The 25,372-nt window shown below is 46.5% G+C and overlaps 1 protein-coding gene across 1 annotated transcript in view; it reads left to right on the top strand.

The window, feature by feature from the left end:
* Positions 1-5,232: 5,232 nt before the first annotated feature.
* LOC124502292 (LIM zinc-binding domain-containing Nebulette) overlaps positions 5,233-25,372 on the top strand; it is a 360,748-nt gene continuing 340,608 nt past the window's right edge. The window contains exons 1-2 of the mRNA XM_047066887.1: positions 5,233-5,415; positions 6,666-6,760. Coding sequence (XP_046922843.1) covers positions 5,347-5,415; positions 6,666-6,760 — 164 coding nt within the window. The 5' untranslated portion in view covers positions 5,233-5,346. The remainder of the gene's footprint in view (positions 5,416-6,665; positions 6,761-25,372) is intronic.

Here is a 25,372-nt window from a genome sequence, read left to right as displayed (position 1 = left end):
GAGCACGAGGACACCTTTGAGGGCCATGGTTTGCCTACCGCAGGAGCCTACCTTCCCCATCATCCTAGGGTGCTCAGTCCCACAAAGACCAAAACAAGAATGATCCTGCTTCTCCTGCCTTTCTTTCCCCTTTGCAATTTCTAAAAGGTTTTGGGTCAAACTTAATTATGAGTTGACGTATCTACAAAAATTTTTGGTAAGTTGGGGGCTTTGGGGGGCCTGTTTGATAAGATGTGTCATCCATTAAGAAATGTTTCATTATTGTTTGAAGTTTGTTGTGGTGTCATGTTGGGAGGGGGCATCCAAGTGATGTAAATTCACTTTCAGCATGTGTATAAGAGCAGAGTAATCTCTAAAACGGGGGTGGGGGGCGTGGGGAGGGGGGAGGGGAAGGGTAATCAACCTAAACTCTCCATGTTAGCGGGTCTTGTATTCTTGGGAGGGGGTTGCCGGCTAGTTCCTACTCCTGGTAGAAAGTGTAGCGACCCCTTCCTCTGGTAGCATTTCCTGACTTCCTAGCTGAATTAGAAGTTCCTCCTCTGTTCTTCCATGATGTCTGGACAGAGCTTTAGTTTAGAGCATTTATCACGTTGCATTATAATTCATTGCTTGCTTATCTGTCCCACTAGATGTTATTATAAGTAGAGATTATGCCTTATTCCCCATTGCATCCTCTTGTGCCTAATACCTGGCTACCAATAACTGTATACTGAATGGATGAATGAAAGGAATCGTTTCTAGAATAGCTTCTGAATCTTGAATTTCCCTTTATGTTTTTATTTTATATTTCTCATTGACTTGCAGGAATACTATAATGGTAAATGAGATAATTTCTCTAAAATGTGGTAAGATCTTTGGAGAAATGCTTCATTGGGCTAAGGTTCATACACAGCTCGCAAATGAAACTGTGAGCTAAAGTTTTTTTTTTTTTTTTACCTACGAATGTTGTTGGCTGGAAAGACTTGCCTCCATGGGGAATTTGAGCCAACTGGCAAAAATGTATACAATTTTGCGTAATGTCTGACAAACGGAAGGCACATAATAAAGCTTTGTGTGGTGAGAGGATGAATAGTTAATTAATAATAAGGGCTATGCTTTATTGGCCATTACGCTTTTAACAGCGTGCCTTTTAGAAAAGTAAACAAACCAAAACAAAGCAAAACAAAACACATACTGAGTCTTGTATGTAAACCCATTATTTCCTCGTTGCTGAAGTAGAAAGCATTTCTCTTCAATTCTCATCATTGGTGTATTAGTCAGCACTTAACTGCAATAACAGTGAACTCCCCAAATTTCAATGGCTGACAGCAACAATTATTTTTTTATTCCTGGGCTTGCTACAGCTCTGCTGGGCGTGGCTGGGTTTACAGAACTCATTTGGGCTCTACTAGCTAGACGGGTTTTTGGATTCTTGGACAAAGTCAGTGAAGCAGCCACTCCCTGGGATATACTCGTCTCCTGGCTGGGCACCAGAGCTCAAGGGATGGGGGAACAGAGGTAAACTATGCAAGGTCCTTAAAGCTTCTGCTCCCTTGGCCAAAGGAAGTCGCGTGGTCAAGTGCAGAGTCACCACTGTAGAGAAATACACTATGCCTACAGGAAATGTTGCCAGGATGGAAGGGAACAAAAAGTTGTGAACTAGTAATACACTCTATCACATTCTGTGCCCGAGGTAATGTTTGTTAAAGCCACTCTTTGCCCTTTTGTGATTGCAACGGCTGGGTTAAAGCTTTTAATGTGAGGTTCAGTTTATTTACTTTAAATAACAAATGTGATTATACACTCTCCCAGTAGGTTCTATATAAATAGGCCCCAGAGGTAAAAGTAAATCGATTTGGGAAATTTAGCTAAAGAAAAAAAATTAATTTTATAAGCATATAAATGTTTTCATGAGGGTCATGATGGTTAGTCATTCTTTCTATCTATGGATGTCCAAGCCAGCAGAAAAGGATTTAATTAAAGTAGAGATGGGGGGGCATAGTTACCACAAGGAATGATTTCTTGACCAGTCAAGTGAGAAAGTCATGAAAGGGGCAAAGGTCTCCCTAGTGGATAATTAAATTATTCATCTGCTTGAAGGAGGAAGGCTGGGCCAGATGACAGGTTTCTGCCAAATCTCTTGTTTATAGTGCTTTGAATTTTGAAATAAAGAAGTCCTTTTAAGACAGATGGTATTAAAATTCTTCTTACATCAGTAAAATGACACTAAGCAACTTAAAAGCTGGCTTAATGCAGAAAATGAAAATAGTAAGAGAAACAAATGGGAAAAGTACAACTCTAAGCATTCATTGTTTACTCTTGAGAGAACAAAACATCATAGTTAAGTCCAATTTTAATGCATTCATTTGTTTTATTCATATTTTCTTTCAGAAAACATTGAATTAGTACCTACTATGTGTCAGGCATTGTGATAGGTGCTGGTTGGCTAAGAAATTGTGTAATTCATAGGTAAAAGGTCTGATAAATCAGCTCCAAATGTGACAATCACCGTCAATCTTCCTCAGAATTTTTTGCATACCATTTAAAAGAGAGAATAGGATTTTAATTTTTTATAAATATATTTTATATAAGTATATATTATTTATATTTTATTTTTATGATTTTATGTAATGATTTGCTATATGTATATCTTGTGAAAAGGTTCCCTCTACTGAATTAACACATACATCATCTCTCATATTTACATTGTTCATTTTTTAATATTTATTTATTTTTGAGAGAGAGAGAGAGGGGGCGCAAGTGGGGGAGGGGCAGAGAGAGAGGGAGACAGAATCCAAAGCAGGCTCCAGGCTCTGAGCTGTCAGCACAGAGCCCTAAGCAGGGATCGAACTCATGAACCACGAGATCATGACCTGAGCTGAAGTCAGATGCTTAACCAGCTGGGCCATGCTGGCGCCACTCATATTTACATTGCTTTTAATGAGAACAGTTCCAGTTCTACTCTCTTAGCAAATTTCAATTATACAATACAGTGTTCTCAACTGTAGGTACCATGTTATATATCTTAGATCCTGAGAGGTTATTCACCTTATAGCTGAAAGTTTGTACTCTTTTACCAACCTATTGTCTCCACCACCCAGCCCCTGGCAACCACATTTTTTACTGTTTCTATGAGTTATAGTATTTTTCCTTCCTTCCTTCCTTCCTTCCTTCCTTCCTTCCTTCCTTCCTTCCTTCCTTCCTTCCCCTCCCCTCCCCTCCCCTCTCCCCTCCCCTCCCCTTTCCCCCCTCCCCTCTCCTCTCCATTCCACATATAAGTGATACCAGGCAGTATTTATCTTTCTCTGGCTTATTTCACTTAGCATAAAATCCTCCAGGTTTATCCATGGTCTCAGGCATTTCTAATGAGCTCTGAGGTGTTTTAAAATGACAACTGATCCTCTCTGACAGCAAATTATTGTCTTCTTTGCCTTTGAGGGGGATTTGTGAGCAGGGCAAGGAGTGGTTCAAAGGCTCCTGCATCGGTGAATCTCTTTTCAGAAATTATCTCTTCTGAAAAGTCAAATAGCACAGCATCATTACGAATGATATTTCAACAACGCAGGCTGCCTAAGAGGCTCACAGATCAATACTTTTTTTTTTTCCATGAAGAGGCTGCAGCTATGATTATTGAAAAAAGGGCAGAAATATTTGTCACAGTAGTTGCTATGTGGCATTACTGAGCCTTAATCTGTGTGCTAGCAACGGAATGTGTTTGCTTATTTGTTCTACCCAACCTATGATAATCTTAGCTGACACTTATGTAGAGTTTACCACGAGGCAGGCAGATGGAAGCGGTTCAGAACTGCTGACTCACTTAATCCTCACAGTGGGAGAGTAGGAGTTGTTTTTGCAGCGCTAGGTTATCCCCATTTCGTAGGTTAGAAAACTGAGGCGTAGAGACGCTAAGCAGTAGCACAAAGTCATACGACTAGTAAATGGCGGGGTTGGGCTTTGAACTCAGGCAGTGACGCTCCGTGTTGCTGCCTTTTCCAAAGCGAGTCCAATAACCTGAGATCTGCTGAAAACTAGCCACGGATTCCTCTCCCGTTTGCTTTCATCCGACCCTCACCTCAGCCTTCAGCTCGATCTTCCGGACCTTCTGGTTAGGACCATGAGTTGGCAATTGCTTCCCTTAAGGCAGGAGAAGAACTTTTCCTGGATTCGGTGGTGTTTGATCGTAAAAACATACAGCGTACGCGCACATGCACGCACAGCAGAATGGATGATGACCGCTGATTAATCCAGAAGGGCGTGACAGGCCTAAAATGACCGCTGGTTTCCCAAGAACACATTAAAAAAAAAAAAAAAAGTGCGAGGTTGGGAGCCAGCGAGAGAAGTCGCTTCCCCAGCTGGGGTCCAAGGACCTCACACGCGCGCGCGCGCGCGCGCGCGGGGGGCCGCTTTTCTCCGAAGACTCCCCTGCGAGCGGGAGCGACACAGCCCTTGGCGCCGCGGGACGGGAGTCCCCGGGGTCCCCCGGGGGTCTCGCGGCTGCCGGGCCCGAGCGCGTGTCTGCGCGCGGCCGGGACGGCCTCCGCCCGGGGAGTCGGCTCCGCGTGGGGCGTTGGTGCGCCGCTGCCCGCGGCGCCGGGGCTGGCGGAGGAGCGCGGGCTCGAGCCCGCGCGTCCTCTGGGCACCAGGAACCCCGGCCTGCGAGCGCGGTGACCCGGCGGGGGCAGAAGCCAGAAGACCAGGCGCAGGGAGTGCGCGGGTTTGAGCCCCCCCTCCCCCACCCTCCCTTCGCGCTTCCCTCCTCCGCCGCCGCCCACCTGGCCGCCCCCGGCTGCGGCTGCGGCACCGGGCTCGCTCCCAGGCCTCGCAGTCGCAGCCCGCGGCTGTCTGCGGAGCTTTCCGGGTGTCGCCCTCCCCCTTCCCCCCCCGCCGCGCCCTCCCTCCCCGGTGCCCGACGTGCTCGTTCCCTGCCACTTGGGTCCGGGCGCGCCGGTGGGTTTGGCCTGCGCGGCGGCGGCGGCGGCGGCGGCGAGGCGGGGGAGCGAGTGAGCGCGAGGGGCGGGAGCCAGTGTCTGTGTGAGTCACCGGTACCTGGAGTGCGAGCGACGCAGAGCGAGCGGCGCGGAGCCCGAGCCGGAGCCGAGCCCGGGCCAGCGAGCGCGGCCGCCCCCCCACCCGCCCCAACCCCGGCGCCAGGCCCCGCCGCGCGCCCACCCGCGCCCCGCCGCCCTTCCCGCGCGCCGCGCGGCCGGCTCGCCAGGGGTCCGGCGCCGACTCCCGACCCCGGCGCCCGGCCGCCCGCAGCCCTCCCGCCTGCCCGGAGGCGGTGCGGGGTTCGCCGGGGGATGTCACAGCGGCTCCTCGGAGCCCCCAGCCGCTGCCGCACAGCCGCCGCCCCTGGGAACCGCGACGATGAACCCCCAGTGCGCCCGCTGCGGAAAAGTCGTGTATCCCACGGAGAAAGTCAACTGCCTGGATAAGGTGAGCGAGGGGTGCCGGGCCAACCCGGACCTGCCGGGGGCCCGGCTGCACCTGCTCCGAGAAGTTTTGGCACCTGGGATGCAAGGAGAGGAGTGGGGCTCTGTGCGCGTGTGTGTGTGTGTTTTGGCACCGGGTGAGGGCACGCAAAGGAAAAACGCCCGCAGGAGTATCCAGAGAGCACGCTTGGCGATGGTGATGTTGGAACCGGGGAGGGTTTTCGTCGGGGTGCGGGCGGCGAGGGTGCGGGGCTGCTGCGGAGAGCGCGCGGCGGAGCGCGCGCGGCCCGGGGGCCGAAGAGCCCAGGCTCGACCCCTTCGCACCGCCACTCCTGCCCCTCACCGCCCCGCACCCCACCTCACCCCCGCCCCAGCGCCTCCCGTGACGGCGGTGAGGCGGAGAGGCAAATAATAATTAATATGTCGTGGGGCGGCCGCTGCGGCATTGCTAAGAATAATCCCCGGCTCGGCGCGGCGAGCAGGATCCACGGGGGGTTAATCCACCCGGCTGGGGAATTCCAGAGGAAGTGGCTTTAGGCCCGGCCCCTGCAGCCCTGCTCCCTGTCCTTCCCGGGCGTGGATGGAGTTGAACAGCCTGGGGGAGCGAGCCCGGCGCTATCCTGAGTGACTGATCGTTGAAACCAGCCGGAGGCGGTCCCTGACAAATTTGCGTGTGCTGGTACAAATGCCTCTCGAGAGCACCCCGTCATCTCGCCAGCCCTCCCGGACTGGGTCCACCTTTCCTGCAATTTAGTAGAAGCTGGACAGGGATGGGGGGTGGGGGGGCCGAGGGTACTTGCCTAGGCCCCCTCCTGGCTCCTTCGGGTTGCCTGGTTTCCGGTGGACACACATTTATTGAGAGCCAACAAACTCCGCGTTTAGGCGCTTTGGACTGGATTCGTTTTCCTTCTGAAGCCACTACCCAGGTTCCACGTCTCCATTATTAACCAGCTTAGGATTCCATTCTGGCTGCTCCTAGGAGTGCAGTGTGGATGGAGCCCTGGCAGCTTTTGCCTCTGAATCTGTACGTTGCGGTGGGGATTCATTTCAAACTCAGTTTGCGTAGCTGTCTGCCTTATTTACATAACCGAGAGGAGGTAACCACATCGACTGTTACCTACAATCATTTTGTTGCGGTATTTTCAAGTGAGGGTGGGGACTGTGATGCACTAAAAAATCTCTCCTTTCTGTACCCGTCCCGGGAAGCGCTGGCATTGCACGAAACTTTTAAATATTTATTTATTTATTTTTCAGTATTGGCATAAAGGATGTTTCCATTGTGAGGTCTGTAAGATGGCTCTCAACATGAACAACTACAAAGGCTATGAAAAGAAGCCCTATTGTAATGCGTAAGTATTGTCAACAAGGTGTGCCAGGTGTGGTACAGCACCAGAACACAAAAGTGAGGGCATCTGCCTGTTCCGAGAGACTGACTCACTGTGTCACGCAGGTGTGGCAGGGGCCAGTTCCTGGTTTATGCCACACACGCTGGGGCCACGGACTTTGCGGAAGGTCATTGCACTCGTGTCTTTCTTAATGTGCAGGGTAATTTGTGTGGGTCTTCCAGCGGGGTCGATTTTTGAGGCTCACAGGGTTGCAGAGTGGGGGACATTTGTTAGAAGCTGAAGAACTTACACACAGCGAAAGTGTGGGCTCTGAAGTGCATGTCAGATTTCCATTTCAGTCACGTGATGTTGCCATATTGCAATTTTATATCTGAACCTAGTTGCTAGGGAAAGGAGTCTCGCTTAATCTTAGCTGAGATGGCTCCAGAGATCCTAGAGCTGAAACAGACCAAGGAATTGAGACACGGTGTTTCTGGCTGCTTAGGAGTAGGTCTGTTGGGGGAGATTAGGGAAGGCAACCTTTCTTTGGCAGGTTTTTCCGTAGGCATGCTTTTAGCCTATACTGGTGGCGGTTACCTAGCGTTTACGCAGTGCTTCCTGTGTGCCAGGCCCCGTGGTAAGCACTTTATGCCTCCTGACTCATTTACTCTTTACAGATTCTGTGACTTGGGGGTGGTGGTGGGGGGCACTGTTATCATCTCCATTTGACAGATGAAGAAATTGAGGCATTGAGAGGATAATTCTCAGGAAAGGGCTCCGATCACTCTTAGAATCTGGAAATTGGCCATTGGTTCCAAATGGCGACCTTGCTGCCCTGGGGCATGTGTCTCCCCACACCTTGAGTATTCTCCCATCCAAGAGTGTTTGTAGCACTCTTCAGAGCTCTTGGCCCTGAATTGTTGAGCCGCCTTCTTCCCCATTCCCCTGTGGGGGCCGATGGAGCCTACAGGTGGCATAGGACCCTTAGCCTTTTGGCTGGAATATGGCTGGAGATTCGTTCTCTCTAGAGTTTCGGAAATAGGTTCGGCCAGGTCTTCTGGAGATGGAGGGCCCATGGTTAACTGACAGTTCACTCGTGGGACTGTGTTTTCATAGTAAATTTTTGGTAAACAAATGTAGTGTGCTTATACCTCTCCGGTGAAGAACTTTTTTTTTTTTTTTTTATTACTCTCTTATTGCTTACTGATTGGTCCCAGCTTATTGCTTATTGACTGACTAGAAACTTTTCAAGAAATCAGAACAAGGGAGCACTGAACAGAATTCAGGACTTTTTTGGGTAAGTGAAGTTCACAGACATTGCCCAAACTCATTGATGTCTTCGGCCCTCCTGTACCATGTATCTTATGGTGATAACACGGAACAAAAAATGGGACTTCAGTGTCATAGTCTCCTGCTTTTCTTAAAGAGAGGTACGTGTGACTGGTTAAACATCAAAGGCAGCCGGCAGTACCTAGATGGGAAAGGGTCTCCTACAACCCATAAACGAGATAATTGTTCTTTAGTTTAAAGGAAAGTGAACCATTTTCCCATAACTACTCCAGCCCGTGGCCTGATTCGATTAGGCTTTATGGGCCACATCAAGATTCTTTATAGCTCCACATCCTGGAGTTCAGCCCGGTGATAACCATGCCTTCGGGTGGCCCTGATAGGCCTGGAGGAATTGGAGGAGAAAAGGAAAGACAGGAGAGAAAGAAATTGAGGAGAGAACAATTACATTTAATACGATGCGATACGGTATAACATGTATACGTATATAATTATGTGTTTACATATAGACACATACAGGTAGATAAAGAATTGAATTAGGGGGAAAAGAAATGATTAAAATAAAAGGACAGAAAAAAAAAAAGGTACAGCTGAGAGAGTCTTGGTTGCATGGGACCACTTGAAAACTCAGTGCTTACTGCTTAGTTTCGGTTCAGTCTAATTAAAAAAGAATATCAGAGGGGCGCCTGGGTGGCTCAGTCGGTTGAGTGTCCGACTCCGGCTCAGGTCATGATCTCATAGTTTGTGGGTTCGAGCCCCGCATCAGGCTCTGTCCTGACGGCTTGCTTGGAGCCTGGAGCCTGCTTCGGATTCTGTGTCTCCTCTCTCTGCCCCTCCCCCGCTCACGCTTTGTCTCACTGTTTCTCAAAAATAAATCAATGTAAAAAAATTAAAAAAAAAAAAGAATATCAGATTCTGCGGCAAGTCAAGGGTGGCTGGTTTGCAGTCTGACTTAATAGTGAACTAGTGCCCAGAACTGTTGAGATTTGGGCCCCAAAACAAAGAGCCTTGATCTGTAGATAGGAGACATCCTACTCTGTTGTCTCATAGGACGGAGTCTTATTTTAAATGCTTTAGGTATGTCTAAATCAAATGCTTACAGATTTTCTCTTTAAACTTTCTTATATAATTCAAGTGCTTTGGTATTAGGTTTAAGTGGAACTTGGGGGGGGTATCATCTCAGATTTCTTGTCGAATATTAAACCTGGTGGTCTACTTTGTTGAGCAGAGAGACAGGGGAAGACAAGAAATCTAGCTTTAGCGGGTGAATGATTCCAATTGATGGTGTCAATTTGTTTAATTTAGCTTTAAGTTCATGTCACAGCTTGATCTGCTGTGGCCAGAAATGGAACCTGTCTGCTGTGAAGGTTCCAGGCCGGAAGGCCCCTGTTCTCAATTCTTATTTTTCCAAGGGCACAGGTTGCCTTGTAAACTCGCTGGGCAGCATGGATTACCCTCTGGGGATTCTGATGCCTCTGCTCTAATTCAGGTGGTGTGTCAATGGTCTTGGCCAGAAGGGTTGCCATAATTTCTCCGGGTCAATGGTGGAAAATTGATTCTCTGAAGCATACGGTTACTGGAAAATGACACATTCTGTATCCATGTAGAGCAATATTTTATCTGTACTTAGTTTGGTTCACGAGTTGACCTGCATACATGTTGAAATGAAAATGACTATTTGTCCCCCCACAACTTGTCATTGGAAAAATTTCCATATACACAAAGTGGTTGAAAGAATAATACAATGGACATCTGTATACCTTCCACTGAAATTCCAGTATTATTAACATTTGGTCATATTTGCCCCTTATTTCTATTTAGTTATGTGTGCAGATATATTATTGTCAGACTGTTTTGTCAGTTTCATGCATCAAGGAAGGTAATTTCATACATTGATATTTCTTCCCTGAAAACTACATCATCCATGTGCTAAGAATGAGGATATTTTTTTTCTAACTTTGAAAATGTTTATTTGTTTTTGAGAAAGAGAGAGAGAGAGAGAGAGCGAGACAGACCATGAGTGGGAGAGGGAGAGGGATAGGGGCAAAGAGAGAGGGAGACACAGAATCCGAAGCAGGTTTCAGGCTCTGGAGCTGTTAGCACAGAGCCTGATGCAGGGCTTGAGCCCACAAACCACAAGATCATGACCTGAGCCGAAGTCGGATGCTTAACAGACTGAGCCACCCAGACACCCCAGAATAAGGATATTTTCTTAAACAATCATAGAACCGTTGTCACACCAAAGAAAATTAACCAAAATTTCGTAATATCTAAGATCCTGTCTACGTTTATATTTCCCTCGTCCTAAGAATGTCTTTTGTAGGGGCACCTGGGTGGCTCAGTTGGTTGGGCATCCGACTTCGGCTCAGGTCATGATCTCACAGTCCGTGGGTTCAAGCCCTGCGTCGGGCTCTGTGCTGACAGCTCAGAGCCTGGAGCCTGTTTCGGATTCGGTGTCTCCCTCTCACTCTGGTTCTCCCCCACTCAGGCTCTGTCTCTCTCTCAGGAATAAATAAACATCAAAAAAAAAAAAAAAAAAAGAATGTCTTTTGTATCTGCTTTTTTCTTTTTAAACCAGAATCCAATCAAGGTTCATACTTTACATTTAGTTGTTGTGAAAATGACAACTTTTTTGATTACTGGAGATTTAATATTCTTTAATTTCTTTTCTAGTGATTTATAAAATTTGTCAGAGTTTTCACAAAGAGGACTTATGTAGCATTTCTTGTGAAAAGAACATACCTAATTACCAAGAATATTTAAAATAAATATTAAGAATATGCTTGAAACTTGGAAAGGATAAACAGACATTTAAGATTATTTTTAGAAAACATAAAGGCTTTTTATTTTAATTGATACCTGGGGGCATTTTTTTTTTTTTTTAGTGGAATGAAGTAGTGAGAATTTTCTTCCCTTCAAATATGTTGCTTGTTTATAGTCTCATGTGTTCAGAGAAGAAACAAGTTTTCTGTTTGATTTCATGCAAAGGAGAACATGTATAAGGTATAATTTACATAATATTTAAATTTTGATCTTTTGATAGAATGATCAAAGTATATTACCCACTCGATGTAAGATTGGACTTAATACACATTTAGCTCCTAATGCAGTAGTCACACTATTAAAATATTTAAAAACAAACTCGTCTACTTAAATACATGCCACGTTTTCATAGCCTTTATGTTTCATAAGCAGGCCATGGATTCTTTGGCACATTCAGAATTTTTTTCATCATGAAACTTGCAAAGAAAAGAGGACGAGGTGATATTTTTATTGCTAAGAGATCTTGAGAAAACAACACTAAGATGATTAGACAAAAAACATACCTCATTTTTGTATGTGAATTTATATGCCAAGTTAAACTACCCAACAAGCCACACAAAGAATATAAACCCCAAGGCCATTTGACAAATAAATTATTTAACTTATGTGTAAAAGTCAAAATTGCACTTATTTTGTGTTTGTAAAAATAATACCTCATTTCTTCAAATTTTCTGAGAAATATTACTGCTTAGAAATATAGCAATGGCAGTGACAGGCCAGTTGATGTATTGGCACTAAAAGTCTAGTTATTTTAGGTCAGGGGAGGGCTCAGTTAATGATGCAATAGTTTAGCAGGACCTTGTCAATAATTTCCCCACGTCATCACTTCTGTGGGAATTTTTGAGGGGCTGAAAATTTGTCCTGATCTGCCCACATTTGATATACCTTGTGTCTGTGTCAAATGTATCTTTAAAAAATTTTTTTTATGTTTATTTATTTCTGAGAGAGAGAGACAGAGACAGAGTGTGAGCAAGGGAGGGGCAGAAAGAGAGGGAGACACAGAATCCAAAGCAGGCTCCAGGCTCCGAGCTGTCGGCACAGAGCCCGACGCGGGGCTGGAACCCACGAACCCGGAGATCATGACCCGAGCCGAAGTCGGAGGCTTAACTAGGCGCCCCCAAATGGATCTTTAAATATGGGGCCGAAAGAACACAAATATCTGTGTTCGACATGTTTCACTATCTTTCCAAATAAGAATCTCTGTTCAGCAAATAGTTTCACTTAGCATAATTTTGGGAGATGTTAAAAATAAACCAGTAGGAGCCGGGCGTCGTGTTTACTTTCGCTCTGCCTGTGCTAGCGGTCGTCTTGTGAATATTTATTGACTGTCGACAGCCTGGGAGATGCTGAGGTAGGTGACGCTCCCTGTGAGCCCCCCGGAGAGGTCAGTGCCACTCGGCCAGCCCGTCTTGAGGGTGACTATCTAGGCCAATGCTCCGCTGACTCTCACGTACCATTTCTCTGCTGGTCAGCCCTTGTTGATGCCTTTACCAAGGGGTGCTCCGAGGACACGGAAGGAAATTGAATTTAAACCTGAGAGCTTTCCACCATGTAGTTCCCTTATCTCTGTTTAGACCTCTCAACCCCGGTTCTGTAACCCTCCAAGGGCTTGAGTTATCTCAAGGGGACTTACGAAATTCTTGCTATTAAGTTGGCTTTAATTACTTAAGAACTTTTCACGAAAGGCACTGTGGTGTAATTGGAGTTTTGAAGCAAGACAGAACTGGATTTGAACCCTGGCTCCCGCATGTTCTGCCAAGCCAATCTTTTGATCTCTAAGCATCAGTTTCTTCTTCTGTAAAATGGGAATGGTACCTCTCACCCTACTGGGGCTGTGTGGGACTAAGGAGACAGTGCAGTATTTCTGGCATGCAGTGGAACTTCTGTAGACAGGACTGCTTTTATTTCTGCAGTGGAAACAAGTTTTTTGAGGGATGAAGGAGGAAAAAGAGGGTAGGGGGAGAAGAGGAAGTATATCAAAGAAATAATAGTTATGCCTGTTAAAAGGTTTATATCAATATTTTTCACACTGTGGGCTGTCATCCGTTAGAGGGTTGTATCCAGAACTTAGAGAGAGAGAGAGAGAAAGAAAGAGAGGGAGAGAATATCAGAGTGCATCTGAGTAGTGAAATGAATATTGTTTTGGCAGACATTTAAAAAATTTGTTTTGAAGTTTCTCATTTTTGAGAAAGAGAGAGGGAGAGAGAGGGAGACACAGAATCTGAAGCAGGCTCCAGGCTCCGAGCCATCAGCACAGAGCCCGACGCGGGGCTCGAACTCATGAACCGCGAGATCATGACCTGAGCCGAAGTGGGACGCTCAACCGACTGAGCCACTCAGGCGCCCCTCATTTCTTTTTTTTTTTTTTTTTTTCTAGTTGTGTGTATACAGTGTGCACTGGGTCATGATGTAAAAAATATTCTTACTGGAAATGGTGGTCAAGAAAGTTTGAGAATTACTAGTTCAGTGCCATATTCTCAGTGCCCCGCGCGTCAGAGAGCACTGAAAGCTGCCGGTCCGTGCAGCCCTGTACGCACTGAGTTCATGGATTCAGACAGCCGTGGCTTTCACGCGCTTGGTGCCAACCCCATCCTGTCCTGTCCCCTGTCACCCTTCAGGAATCGCTCAGCCGGCAGAGTCGTCACCGTCCTCTGAAGGAGCCGTGTGCTTATCTGTGTGTGCACCCTCCTCTAGCTTGGGGTGGCTCTGAGGACATCTGTCTTGCTCACTCTGCACCCCCAGAGCCTGGCACGTAGCCCTCCATAAAGATTAGCTGTCTCCGTGAGTGTGGAGGCCGTGCTGTTATCAGCGTAGCCCTGCCTTACCCCCCAGATCGGGATGCGGCCCAGCCTGCTTTCTTTCTCGGGCAGGCGGGCAGAGGTGGGGCGGGGTGAGAAGCTGGCTCGAGAGCACGTTTTGGGGAGCCTGAATGGCGGTGTGGTGGCCAGGTTGCACAGAGTCTGAATACCGAGGGCTGAAGTCTCCCCGCAGAGGCTGGCCATTGCCACGCCGTAACGAACAGGGTAGGGTTTCCCCTCGCTGCTTACGCGCTCGGTTTCCAAGCATGCCATCTTAAAAGATCCCCTAGTGACGTTCCTGTATTTTCTTCTGGATTTAATTATAGTCTGTGAAATAAGATAATAATTTCTACATAACAGGAACGCCGTAGAAATTAAATGGGGGAAATATTTGTAAGCCTCAGCACATCAAACGACACCTAACAGGTGCACAAATGTTAGTCCCTTCCCTTATTGATTTTATTTTATTAAAAAAATACATATTTTTAACATTTATTAATTTTTGAGAGACAGAGAGAGAGACAGAGCACGAGTAGCGGAGGGGCAGAGAGAGAGGGAGACACAGAATCCGAAGCAGGCTCCAGGCTCCGAGCTGTCAGCATAGCGCCCGACGCGGGGCTTGAACCCATGAACTGCGAGATCATAACCTGAGCTGCATGTGGCCGCTTAACCGACTGGGCCGCCCAGGCCCCCCAGTCCCCTGTCTTATTTATCATAAATTGAAAGTTGTCTCATGTTTCCCCCTTAAAGGGAGGAGAAAATGTCACATTGTTAAAAGTAACAGTGTCTATCTATGGGCGTTGTGGTCTGTGGGCGTTCTAGTTAGCATCAATTATAATATGCCTTGCCTGACTTCAGTTACATACTGCATAGAAAAAGATTCAACCTCTGGCTCCTTGACATAGACCTGATGCAGGAGGATGACAGGTGTTTGGTTTTTGCTTTTGTGTTTGTATTTTTGTGAAAATGGGAGGATCGAAAGTGAAGGGTGGAGACATTTTATTTGAACCGAACAAAACGGTTCCGGGCATATGCAGACCGATCTGTTTCTCAGCTACCTTATTGAACTGTGGGGGGTATCTCGTGAATGTTAGTGTCTTTTGAAATCATTGGAGAAGACCAAGTTTACACATCAGGTACTGAGTTCTGCCACACTTAAAAGTGTTTGCGCAAGGCGCCTTCCTTGTGTGGGCTCTTTATGATGATGTATTTGTTATGGAATGATGTCAGATAAGAAAAGATTTGGAGATGAAGCACAGATCTCCTAAATCACAGTGAAATGCAAGGTTAATGCAAGATATAGATGTGTGCGCTTAAAGGGGTATTGATTATGTGTCAGGGGCTTGTGTAAGGGTGCATTTCGGTATGTCTTCGTTAAACGTTTTCAGAGGAGTGCTTTACAAAGGCATTGTGGTTCCTGGGGATGTCGGGAGTGAGAGAGAACAGACATACTCCCCCCAAGACACCCCCTTCTCCAGAGCCTCAGGCCCCTCCAAGCTCCGTCTCTAGAGGAATAGAAAGTTGAATTTCTTTTCCTTTCTGTTTCTGTTCTCCTACAGTTAGTGTACCTTGGAAGCCTTAGGCTCTTTAGCAGTGTGAGAGAAGTGGGATCTAGAATAATATTTATGAGCTGAGTACCCAGAACATTTCTCAGGCTTAGTAAAAGCATTGTTATTGATTCTGAAGTTCTGCTAGTGAATAAAACATTCTGCAGCCTTTCTCCTGGAACCTAGACGTGGGGCAGAGACATAAGCAGAAAACAGGAAGTTGCCAGAAGGACCAGGTTTGAACAGCAAGGATTATTTATTCCGATGCTGGAAACCCATTATTCATTTTATCTGTAGCCGGCTGTGCATTTTTCTTTGTGGAGTCTTTGAGGGAGTCGCGTTGCGTTCAACTACTGTTTCCTTTTCCACACTCTCTGTTGACTCCTTCCCATCGAATCCTAGGCGCAGCCAGGAGAAAATTAGTTCGATGTGTGTATTTTTGAATAGCATCAGATCGATAGGTGGACTGGTGGTCTCTTATACTTCGGCGTCAGCTCAGCAGTCTAAAAAGCCACTTAGACAAAAATCCTTGATTAGATCCCCTGATGCTCATTACCCATCAAAGGCAGGTATAAGTCAACCACAGAGAGCCTGGGAGAAATGGGATGGCCGGGTACCGCAGGGGGCCAGAGATCTGGGGTGTGGAGTCAGATGACTGCCCACCAGTATCGAATTCGGTCTTTAAGTGTGACTTTGTTAGCCGTTAATGGATCAAGAGCATGAACTCCACGAAACCAGGCAACGTGCGGGAGCATCAGAAGGCAGCGTAGTCAGTGTATGCATCAGTACAGAGGGACGCCGGATGGACAGATGGATTTTTCATGATCTAGATGTCTGTGCCATCCTCTCCTGGCTACTCTTCCCCAATCCACCTGTGCCCCAGAGCCTTAAGCATCTCTGTTGTCTCCCACGCCCCCCTCCCCATCATCCCATCCCTGTGTTCATCCCCTCTGTCCTTGCCTTTGCTCAGGCTCTCTTACCATATTTGGCCATTGATCTGACCGTTGTCCCCTAACTGGTCTCCCTGTTCCAGTCTTTCTCTTTTTTGAAGGCTTTTCCTGCCACCACACTTGTCTTTTGAAACCATGGCTCTGGGCATATTACTCCCTTGCACAAACACGTCTGAATGTTCCCCATTGCCTGCAGAAAAAATAAAGTAGGTTTCTGACCGGCACCTGGGGGCTTTTTACCATCTACCTGCCTCTGCTCACATCGGTCTCCCCTCCTCCTCTCCAGTCATACTGGGCGGCTCGCCCAATGCCTTCATCAAATTTCTTCAGCTAAGTCTCAGTATCCTCATCTCTCAGATGGGTATGATATTAGATGAGGTTTAAGGATTCATTGGAATATCAAAATAATAAGGTGAGCCCAGTTTCAGGCACACAGTAAGGAGTTAATAAAAAAAAAATTTCTTCGTTAATAAACTTGCCCCATGATTTGACCCTTTACTCACACTGTTCTTAGGCCTTCCTGCTCTCCCCTCTGTTAATGTTACTGTCACCTGGGGCACCTGGGTGGCTCGGTTGGTTAAGCATCCAACTTCGGCTCAGGTCATGATCTCGCAGCTCGTGAGTTCAAGCCCCGCTGCTGTCCGTGCAGAGCCTGCTGTGGATTCTCTGTTCCCCTCTCTCTCTGCCCCTCCTCCCCCCTCTCTCAAACATAAATAAATGTTAAAAAAATAAAGTTACTTTCATCTTTAGGATGCACAGCTGCGACAGTTTTTGTGAGGCCGTCCTGAACCTTCCACTTGCTGGGCTCTCTTTGGGTGCTCATTTTGGTTTTACACCTCAATTCTGGCACTTACCCAAAGGCCTGCCCTGTACTATGGCTGTGTTGTGCTTGTCTACCTATTGGAGGCAGTGTCCTGCCGAGGGTGGACCATGGCTGTTCGCATCCTGGGTTGGAGGTGGTTTGGGGGCTGGGGAGGTAAGGTCAACTGCAAGAGCGTGACTTCCTAAAGGTATTATTTCTGGCATGTTTTTAAGGAATTGAGAATGGGTGTTGCAATGCTGCAGTGCAATTCTGACATCAGTCACCCGGAATTAGTGTCGAGTCCATAAGTTAAGGGTGCGGTCCCCAACGAGACAGATGGCAGCTGCAAGTTCAGAAGTCCCCAGGCCACCCACACTTCTGAAAACAAATAGGAGGGTGCCCGTAATGAGCTAATTAGCTAAGATGACTGAGAGAACTCAGAAAGAAAGGGGCTGTACTTAAGATTATGGTTTTATGATTGTAAAAGATACTAATCAGGACCAGCCAAATGAGCGCACACATAGGGCAAGGGTGGGGAGGGTCCTGGACACGTTTCCTTGCCCTTGCCCTGTGGAATCAGGACGTGTCTCCCTGTGGGTGCGGTGATGCGTTAACCGATTGAGAATCTCCACCGAGCTCGGTGTGCAGAGTTTCTACTGAGGTTTAATTCCACACGTGTGATGACTTGTTGACCACTTGTGATTATTCAGCCTCTTGTCCCCCTCCCCTCCCTGGAGGAGGTCCACTGATATTGCCCGACTCAAAGGCCCAACCCTCTAATCACGTGGTTTCTGGAGTGGCCAGTCCCATCTGAAGCCATCTTGTTAGCATAACTCAGGTATGGATCAAGACTGACGAATAACAAAGATATTTCCAATTACTTGGGAAATTACAACTATTTAGAGTACGTCCCAGGAAGCGGGGACAAATGCAGGTCAGATTTTTTATGATACAACAGGCGTGCTTCTCACTGTCCTTATCAGATATGCTGTTTGAACTGTTGATACGGTGTTGTTCTTTCAGTTCATGAACCTTCCGGTCTCATTATGACAAGAATGATGATCTAGAACCCACCATATCTACTTAATCAATCAACAGATGTTGGGTAAGATTTGTGAACTGTCGGGGCGCCTGGGTGGCTCAGTCGGTTAAGCGTTCAACTTCAGCTCAGGTTGTGATTTCATGGTTCGTGGGTTTGAGTCCCGCGTTGGGAGTGCTGACAGCTTAGAGCCTGGAGCCTGCTTGGGATTCTGTGTCTCCCTCTCTCTCTGCCCTTACCCCGCTGGCGTTCTGTCTCTCTTTCTCAAAAACAAACAAACATTAAAGAAAATATTTGTAGGGTCGCCTGGGTGGCTCAGCCGGTTAAACGTCCGACTTCGGCTCAGGTCATGATCTCGTGGTTTGTGAGGTCGAGCCCCGCATCGGGCTCTGTGCTGACAGCTCAGAGCCTGGAGCCTGCTTCAGATTCTGTGTCTCCCTCTCTCTCTGCCCTTCCCCCACTTGTGTGTGCTCTCTCTCTCTGTCTCTTTCTCTCTCAAAAATAAACATTACAAACAACAACAAAAAAGATTTGTAAACTGTTTGCTGAATGCACCCAGGAGGTGGGCGAGGGGACCTATTTGTGGAAGGAATCTTGATAGAATTCTCTAGATTTGTTCTTCATAAAAAAGCAAGTCTTTCCTACTAGCTAACTAGCATTTTTGAGAGCAGGAATTGTCCCAATTGCCTTAGTATACTCCAGCATCTACTGTGTGCTCAGTAAATGTCCCCTCGATAGAGCACATCGCCCAGCTGGCTCTGTCGGGACTGGTTGAGTTCCTCTGGCTGTCTGAGCAATTCAGCTCAACAGTAGGCCTCTCTGGCTGACAGAGCTGACTTGACAGGAGAGGATAGATTTCTTTCCATGAAGATCTTTGTGGCGATCCCAGCTGGACCCGGCTGTGCTTAGACTGATAACACACATGGATGGTAGCTACCGCTGGAGAGTTTAGGCAAAATATTGAAATTTATTGCTAGATTATTGGTCACTGATATGCAACTGAACAAAAGAAGACAGGAATAACATCTATGTAGGTACTTTGTAACAATCACTTTGTTATAACTCTGTTTTTGAAAGTCTTAGAAATGAACTCTGGGGCTCCCGGGTGGCTCAGTCGGTTAAGCAAGCATATGACCCTTGATTTCAGCTCATGGTCTGTGAGTTCGAGCTCTGCATCGGGCTCTGACAGCTGGAGCCTGCTTGGGATTCTCTCTCGCTCCCTCTCTCTCTCTGCCTCTCCCCCATGTGCTCTCTTTCTCTCGCTTTCTCAGAAATAAATATTAAAAAAAAGAGACGCGAACCCTGTGTTTAGATATTAGGCAATGTGCATATTTATTTGCATATCTATATATTTTTTCCTGGAAATAACAATGACTTATTTATTTGTGGAAACAAAACGTGATCAGGGATTAATGCATTAATCCCTGCTAAATGACGAGCCTTTACATTCTCTTATGGAAGAATTTAATTTTCTTTGGTGAATTTTTTCAATGCTCTGTCTCTTCTCTCAGATTTCCAGAACTTCAAAGGCAACTTATCAAGATCTGTGTTCTTCCCCCGTCCCTGTCCCCCATGCCAGCTCGCTCTCTCTCTCTCTCTCTCTCTCTCTCTGTTTAAAGTATTTTCTGTTGCCACTGACGTAGTTCTCTGATTTTCTTAACATTAAGTGCAATTCTATTTAAAAATTTCTAGATGCTTAAGGCACATAATAATTAAGGGTTATTCCTGTCAGGAATAGAAACACCATATTAGAACAGTTCTTCCTCAGAGGCTGCTAAAGAAGGAAAATCCTGTTTAGAGGGTTTGCCTCTGTGGGTTTTTTTTTTTTTTTTTTTTTAAATGGCAGTTATGTAATGTCAGGCTTAATTGGCCAGGAGTCAGGAGGCTGGCTTATTTGTGCGTCTCTTGGGTCGTATGTACCTGAGGGGTGAGTGGTCAGTGAATGCACCTGTAAATTGTACCTGGGGGCTATTTCCCAAGAAGCGTCCTGCATAACGACGGTGTCACAGATGTTGAAAGACAAGCATATTGGTTTTTCTTTATACGCTGATGGGTATATAACAGACTCTGAATGCACATGCGTGGATTGACTGTAAAAGTACATTTATTCCGAATGGGAGCAGCCCTTCATTTGACAGGAAGCCTCCTTCCTGGCATCCTTCTCTGGTGGGTTAGCAGAGATTGCGACTCGGGATTTAAAAATTAATTCCCCAGCAGGAGAAAACAGGTGGGAACATAAAAGACGTACTTGAATGGAGGAAGCGTCAAGCAATTCTCCAAAGGGACAGAGCAGAGGAGCGTTGATGACCTCATCCATCTGTACCAACGCAGAGACCCTCAAGGAGGTTCATGAGATCTGGCAGGGTCACCTGTGTGTGTGTGTGGGGGGGGGGGGCGGGGACGAGCTGATAATGAAATTCTGGCAGCGGGGAGGCTGGCTGTGCTAAAAAAGAAACATGTCTAAAAGGTGGATCCACGTATAGAAAGAAAGACACTCGAAGGTGGAAGAATGACGGAGAACATGGGATGTGGGCACCGCTACAGGCAGGTGGGAAGAGATAACCACCCAAGCTCTCTCTGCACGTTTCCACTTCGGCGCAGAGGCAAGACGCAGCGGGGAAGGGAGGTTTAATGAGCCGCTGGAGGCGGGAGAGAGTATCAGTGGATCTTTTGCTGTGCCTTTGGGTCCAGTTTCACTGTTTTCAAGTTGCTACGGACTTCACGTGGGACATAAGGAAGGACTGGCTGGTGATGTCGCGGTCGCCAGGACCTTGGAACAAGCGGTCTCTGGTGCCTCGGGGTGAAGGGAGGGGTGGCTGGTCACGCCACACGGCCGACTTCAGGAGAGCCCGGGGACTGTGTGCGAGCGGTCCTTGGCTGGCACTTGGCCTTCGTGTAGTTTACAGAGGAGAGGAAAGAAGGGATAGAGAGAAGGCTGACTCAGCGAGATAGAAGACTTGGAAAAATAAAGCTCTGATTGAAGGTGGGTTATTCCCACGAGTGAGAAAAGGGGAATGCCTCCCGAAACAAAAACCAAACCCCAAACCGAAAAGCCACATAGGGCATCCCCTGCGGGCTTTCTGAGCTCTGACGAGTACAACACACTATGTGAAAGATGGTAAAAAATGAGAATTCAAGAACGTACCGACAGTAAGAATAGGGCCAAGCAAGCCGACGGCCGGCGTGAGCAAAGGCTCGTAAGAAATTCTAAAGACAAGCAAGTCTCAAATGCACGTCTATCCCGAGACAAGAGATGAACCGTGGCTGGGGGGAGACGCGGCGATGATAAAAGAAGACAGAGAAGCAAGGAGAATTATTGGGTTGCTAGTTAGTTGTCATCCTCTCAACCAAGAAGAAGCCATTTCCAGCTAGAAAATGTTCGCAGGCGTCATCAAGGAGTTAAAGTGAACGTGCGTCATTCATCGCGGAACTGGAGAACGTTCGGGTCTCCAGGTCCAGACGGATGGCACCTCGGGGACCTGAGGATCCGTCCACCTGAAGCCCGTGATCCATGGCCCTGAACAACAAACGAGAGGGGACGTGGGGATGGGGGTGGGGGTTAAGGGAACAGACTCCGGAGCTCCGCTGGGTTACTTCGCCTCACTGTGCCTCAGTTTCCTCGTCTGTGGACAGGTGATGCTTCCTCAGTCCACCTGCGGAAGGAGGCGGCTGTGCTCTGTCTGATGACAGCAATGGTTCTTCCCGCCTCTTCCGGGGACTGGAAGGACCGAGTGAGGCAATCCGTGCAAACAGCTGACTCAGAGTTGATCGCGTGTAAGTATGAGTTATACTCGTTATTGCCTGGTCTTTTTGAGAAATTATCTGCAAAAGAGGGCTCCGTGAAAGTTCTGGAGAAGGCAAAATAGGCCTGGTTTTAGAAAGCGGAAGAAGAGACAGACTGTAGAAAGTACAGCCTAATAAATCTGACCTTAATTCCTGGCGAAAGTCTCCTGTGGGTGAGCACAGGGATGGTCTGCGGGACTCAAAGGAAAGAGCCCTCGTAGCTTCTGTATTAGTTTGCTAGGCCTGCTGTGCAAAGCCACCAGTCTGGGTGGCTTACCTAACAGAAAGAGGTGTACTGTCTGCCAGTTCTGGGGGCTAGAAGTCTGAAATTAAGGTGTCCACGGATTGGTTTTTTCTGGGGGCTCTCAGGCCTCCCTCCTTGGCTTGTAGACGGCCGCCTCCTCCCCGAGTCTTTTCACATCATTATCCCTCTGTGTGTCTCTCTATGTCCAAATTTCCCCTTTTTATGGGGACAGCGGTCATATTGGATGAGGGCCCACCCTCATGACCTCATTCTAACCCGATTGCCTCTGGAAAGACTCTGCCTCAACATAAAGTCACATTCTGAGGCACTGGGAGTTAAGCCTTCACCGAATCTTTTTTTTAGGGGGTGGGAACCCAGTTCGGCCAACCCGTAACAGGTTCACCAACAAAAGTCAAGCAAAGCAAGATCGGCCTCATTTTTCTGACGGTACAGAAGAAGGGAGATATATGCAGGGTGAAGTTTGAATTTTTAAAAAGGCATTCAATGCTGGTAATCTTCATAAAGGAATTTCTAGTGGGTGTATTCTCTTTCCCTCTCGTCTGCAGGCACTTGGTTTAATCTGCATTTGAATTACGCTCTGTTTCTTCATTTGATGAGTATGCTCTCAAGACCTCACTATTGTTTTCAAGGTTTAATCATAATCGTGTCTTCCATCCAGGACCTTTACTTTGTGACATTATATGCATTGTAAGCTTCGGAAACAATTATGGAATTGTTCTCTGATGGATTGTCCCTGCTCATAAGAATGGTGTTAAAATATTTATTGGGAAATGAATTTCAGTTTCAAATGGAAAAGGCCAGAAGAAATACGGTTTAAAACTTCATAGAAAATGACACAGTTCTTATCACTTTACTTTTAAGAAGGGGAAAAAAAAAAAAATCTCATGACCGTGACCTAGGCTGTAGTACAGCTACAAGACTCTGGTGTGGAGATTTATAATTGCAATATTCCCGCGATTTAGGATTTATATTTCAATTTCAGAATTGAATTATTAATGTTACCATGAAACTTACTCAGATGGCTTTACTTTCTTTTATTATTTCATGAAGCATGGAAGAATTTTATCTGGGTCTCGAGAGTTCGTTGAGTAGACTGACTTCTGCAGTGCTGGCATTTACACGGAAGTGTTGGGCTGCCCGAAGAAATGGTGTATACTCGCGGTGCCGGTGGATCCTGTGATAAGGCTCGTGTTGGTCCTGGTTTGTTTTCAGTGGACACGCTCTCTGGTTAGCCTGTTCTCCCAGGTGAACTTTAATACCAGATAGAAATCTTACCCCCAAATAGCATTTCTCCTCCACCCTTGCACTCCTGCCCCGGACTTTGAAAACAAATCCCAAACACACGCCTCCTGTTTCCTCCTCACAATCAGATCTTAACTTCGAATGTCTCCTAGTACTGTTGATGTTTCTGTCTTGAATTAATTTCTTGACGACTCTTTGTCCATTTATACCTGGCTGCTTTTTGCACGGTGCTTATGACACTCCTGGCAGGACGCCTGATGGAAATCTCTTTGGGCCTTATGAAAAGGACAAAACTACTTCTCCCCAGTTACACTAGCATGCCCCTCTTCCCTCCCTCTAGCCCCCCAATAAATCAATGACTCTAGATTTTTTTTTCCCCCTTCTAGTTTCTACTGGAGCTTTCTGTGTTTACCATTTGAGTGGCCAGAAATTCAGCCTTGGGGTATGATGGACATTCTTAACTTTTCTATTTCTTTTTCTTTTTTTTTTTTTTTTTAATGTTTATTCATTTTGGAGAGACAGAGACAGAGCGTGAGTGGGGGAGGGGCAGAGAGAGAGAGGGAGACACAGAATCCAAAGCAGGCTCCAGGCTCCGAGCTGTCGGCACAGAGCCTGACACGGGGCTCCAACTCACGCACCGTGAGATCACGACCTGAGCCGAAGTCGGACGCCCAACTGACTGAGCCACCCAGGCGCCCCCATTCTTAACTTTTCTAAAAGCCTTTGATCTCAAATAGGATTTCTGCCTGAAACTGTAGGGCAGTTACCTACCTGACTTTTAAGAGACAGCAAAGGCCGGTTGTCAGGCCCGCTCCACCTCTGTCCTCATCGTGCAGTGGGGCTTAATCTCTACGGAGGCACCATCTGTGAGAAGAAAAGGGGAAGTAGTGTTTAGAAAGAACAGGGCACAGCCCTCTGTTTGTGGGAGCAGTAAGGGCCACCAGTGATGCCTCTCCAAGGGGCTCAGTCTGTTCTCATCTCTCTAGAACTGGGCAGCCGGCTGTTCTCGTCTTTTCAAATGTAACCATTGTTTGAGCTGGAACAAAGCCATGATTTCCTGGGTTTTGAGTGTGAGTTTAAATTTTCTTTTTAATGTTTATTCATTTTTTTGAGAGAAAGAGCACAAGCAGGGGAGGGGCAGAGAGAGAGGGAGACACAGAATTGGGAGCAGACTCCAGGCTCTGAGCCGTCCGCACGGAGCCCTACGTTGGGGCTTGAACCCACGAATCTCGAGATCATGACCCGAGCCGAAGTCGGATGCTTAACTGACTGAGCCACCCAGGCACCCCACTGAGTGTGAATTTTAAAGTTGAACCGCTAAATTTTTACAGGCAAGATTTCAGAAGTGCTTGTGTGCTGTTTTTCAAATTGGAATGCAGTTTCAAATTATTTTAGACTTTTCTGTGAGATTCAGGTTTTGAATGAGAGTTTGGGAGGGACATTATTATTATTATTATTTTTTTCTGTCTGTTAGCTTTAAACTTCAAGTAAAAAAAATTCCTCATGGTGAACATATGAAAGAGACTCTTAGCTGTGACGATTCGTTTTATGATGTTGTTGAGGGAAATGCACATGCATCGTCTCTTTAACATTTTGAATAATGTTGGGAGTTGTGCTATTTTTTTTTTTGTACTTTTTTATATTGTGGATTTCTAAATGCACAGGTGCTATGAGACAGAGAGGAAAATTTTGTGCTATCGCTTATTTACATTAGGGCTCACTTTCTGAATTTGACTTCAGTGTTGCTTTAAAGAATATTTATGTTCTGTGTAGTATTAATAACATAAGGGCTTCTGAACTGGGAAATTGTTCTCTTCATCGTTAAGTCAATGTTTAGTAAACATTTCTCAAAGTGCAACATTTCTGAAAACCATATAGTCATGTATATGCTCATTGTGAATTTCCTATTTTGCCTGCTCCGTTTTATGTGGCCTTATTACATTATGCATCATTTAACAGATGTAAATGCAGCCCCGCATCTTACTTTTATGCTGCAAAAGACTTTTATTTTATTTCTGTGTATACTTATTTCAAGAAGTTCATTGGTAACGCGTTAGCCTCTGTAACCTTGCTGTATGGCGTAGTCGTGAGGGAACCAAG

The sequence above is a fragment of the Lynx rufus genome, unplaced genomic scaffold (genome assembly GCF_022079265.1).
Source record: "Lynx rufus isolate CCGP_SWC_20201006 ecotype Redwood Valley unplaced genomic scaffold, mLynRuf1.p SCAF_7, whole genome shotgun sequence".
NCBI lineage: Eukaryota > Metazoa > Chordata > Mammalia > Carnivora > Felidae > Lynx > Lynx rufus.
This window is presented reverse-complemented; position numbering and strand designations above follow the sequence as displayed.